Genomic DNA, 1,569 nt, shown 5'->3' with positions numbered 1-1,569 from the left:
TGGCTGGTGCGCCCACCCCCCGGTCCTTCTCCTGACCCCATTGGGGAGCGCACCGACGAGAGCCGCAGACCACCAAAATTTTCTCATGGACCACTGGTTGGCAACCACTGCTTTAAAGGAGTAACAGATTATTAGACTGTGCCCAGTATTTACTGCAGTGTCAATGTGTTTGGTAACTCTCACTTCAGACCCAGGAAAAGACCCCCAGGGCAGACTTCCGGTATAGACTTTTCAATGACCTATCCTCAGCAACAAACATCCAGTGGGGATCTCAATAACCGTTCTGTTTAAATCAGTGGAGAACACTTACCTTGTTTTAAATTTTGTGTGTCCCACTGCTGCTCTCCCCCTTTTATTTCTGCCCTCAGAGCTAAGCAGAGTCTATAAGAAGATCGCTTCACCTACCGACCCATGCTTTTTTTGAAAATCATTAACTGTAGAGACCCAGTAACGTTTTAGAGCTGTACATCAGCCCTACAATGATCATGAGAGGGCTGATGCAGAGTTCCAAAAAGGATATTCAAGAGGGAGCGATTTACGGGATGATGATATGCATTCTGGTTTATGATTTTGTCATAATAAATCCTCAGCAGCACTCAGTAGAACATTCAACACCATTTAGAGATACAAGGCATTTCTACCATATAAACATAATAGCAGGCATCCTTTTGATGTTGCTCTTAACCACTATTAACACAGGATACATAATGACCAGCCTTTTTTTTATTAACAAAGTAGAAAAAACAAAACAAAAAAAAAGAAAACACAACTTTCTCTTATGGCTTTAGAAAGACATCAATTACTTGTAAAATTTCAGCCTTCCTTCTTTGGCTAACATAGCTATGAGTTCAGACTCAAAATCTGCATTGTGCACACCGGTCCAACGGAAAGCCCCTGGAAACTTGTTCTTTTCCCAGTAGTGGTGCCAGTTTCCATTTTTGTCTGCACCGAAACCAAACACGGATATCTAAGGAGGAAGAAGTAGATCAGAATTAGCAAAAAATATTGTCAAAATTGGCCACCTTTTTCATATCTGCCCTATGCAGACACACTGAGCTTTTGAAGCAGAGTTTGGCAAGTGTTCCTAGCGCCATTGTTATAGAAATGGAGTTTAAACTTATCCACAAAGCCTGCTATGCTTTTAATTTGAAGTTTAGACCTTCTAATTCAGCCAAAACTAACACCTCGTCTGAAATGGCATCCACCATCAGGATTCCTGGAACATGCTCTGTGGACATGTCTGCCCATACAAATATCTTGGCACTCAGCCCTCACTTTTATGTCTCAAGTCACAGGATGTCATTTATTGGGGACTCTAAATTTGCCTTTTTTTTTTTTCATGCTCCACCACCACAGGATTCCCCAAACACATCTGCTATTAAAGAGGAACTAAACTCAAAAGTCCCCCAAAACAACAAAAATACACTTACCTCCAATCCCGCAGGGCAGTCCAATCCATCCGAAGGTCTCTTCCATCGAGTCCCACGTCGTCCTGGCATCCGTCTTTGTGCCGGGCGCCGCCATCTTCTCCTCTCCTTCCCGGTTCTTGTTCCTACGTCATTTGACACA

General features: G+C 43.0%; 1 protein-coding gene across 4 annotated transcripts in view; it reads right to left on the bottom strand.

Moving 5' to 3' along the window:
- Positions 1-705: 705 nt before the first annotated feature.
- Positions 706-1,569, bottom strand: part of LOC140325680 (CMP-N-acetylneuraminate-beta-galactosamide-alpha-2,3-sialyltransferase 2-like) — a 46,007-nt gene continuing 45,143 nt past the window's right edge. For all 4 annotated transcript variants that reach the window (XM_072403650.1, XM_072403653.1, XM_072403651.1 and 1 more), the window contains one exon: positions 706-967. In XM_072403650.1, the coding sequence (XP_072259751.1) occupies positions 800-967 (168 nt within the window). In that variant the 3' untranslated portion in view covers positions 706-799. The remainder of the gene's footprint in view (positions 968-1,569) is intronic.

Source organism: Pyxicephalus adspersus, chromosome 3 (assembly GCF_032062135.1).
Source record: "Pyxicephalus adspersus chromosome 3, UCB_Pads_2.0, whole genome shotgun sequence".
In the NCBI taxonomy this organism is placed as follows: domain Eukaryota; kingdom Metazoa; phylum Chordata; class Amphibia; order Anura; family Pyxicephalidae; genus Pyxicephalus; species Pyxicephalus adspersus.
The sequence above is the reverse complement of the archived record's forward strand: the minus strand, read 5'-3'. Positions and strand labels throughout refer to the sequence as shown.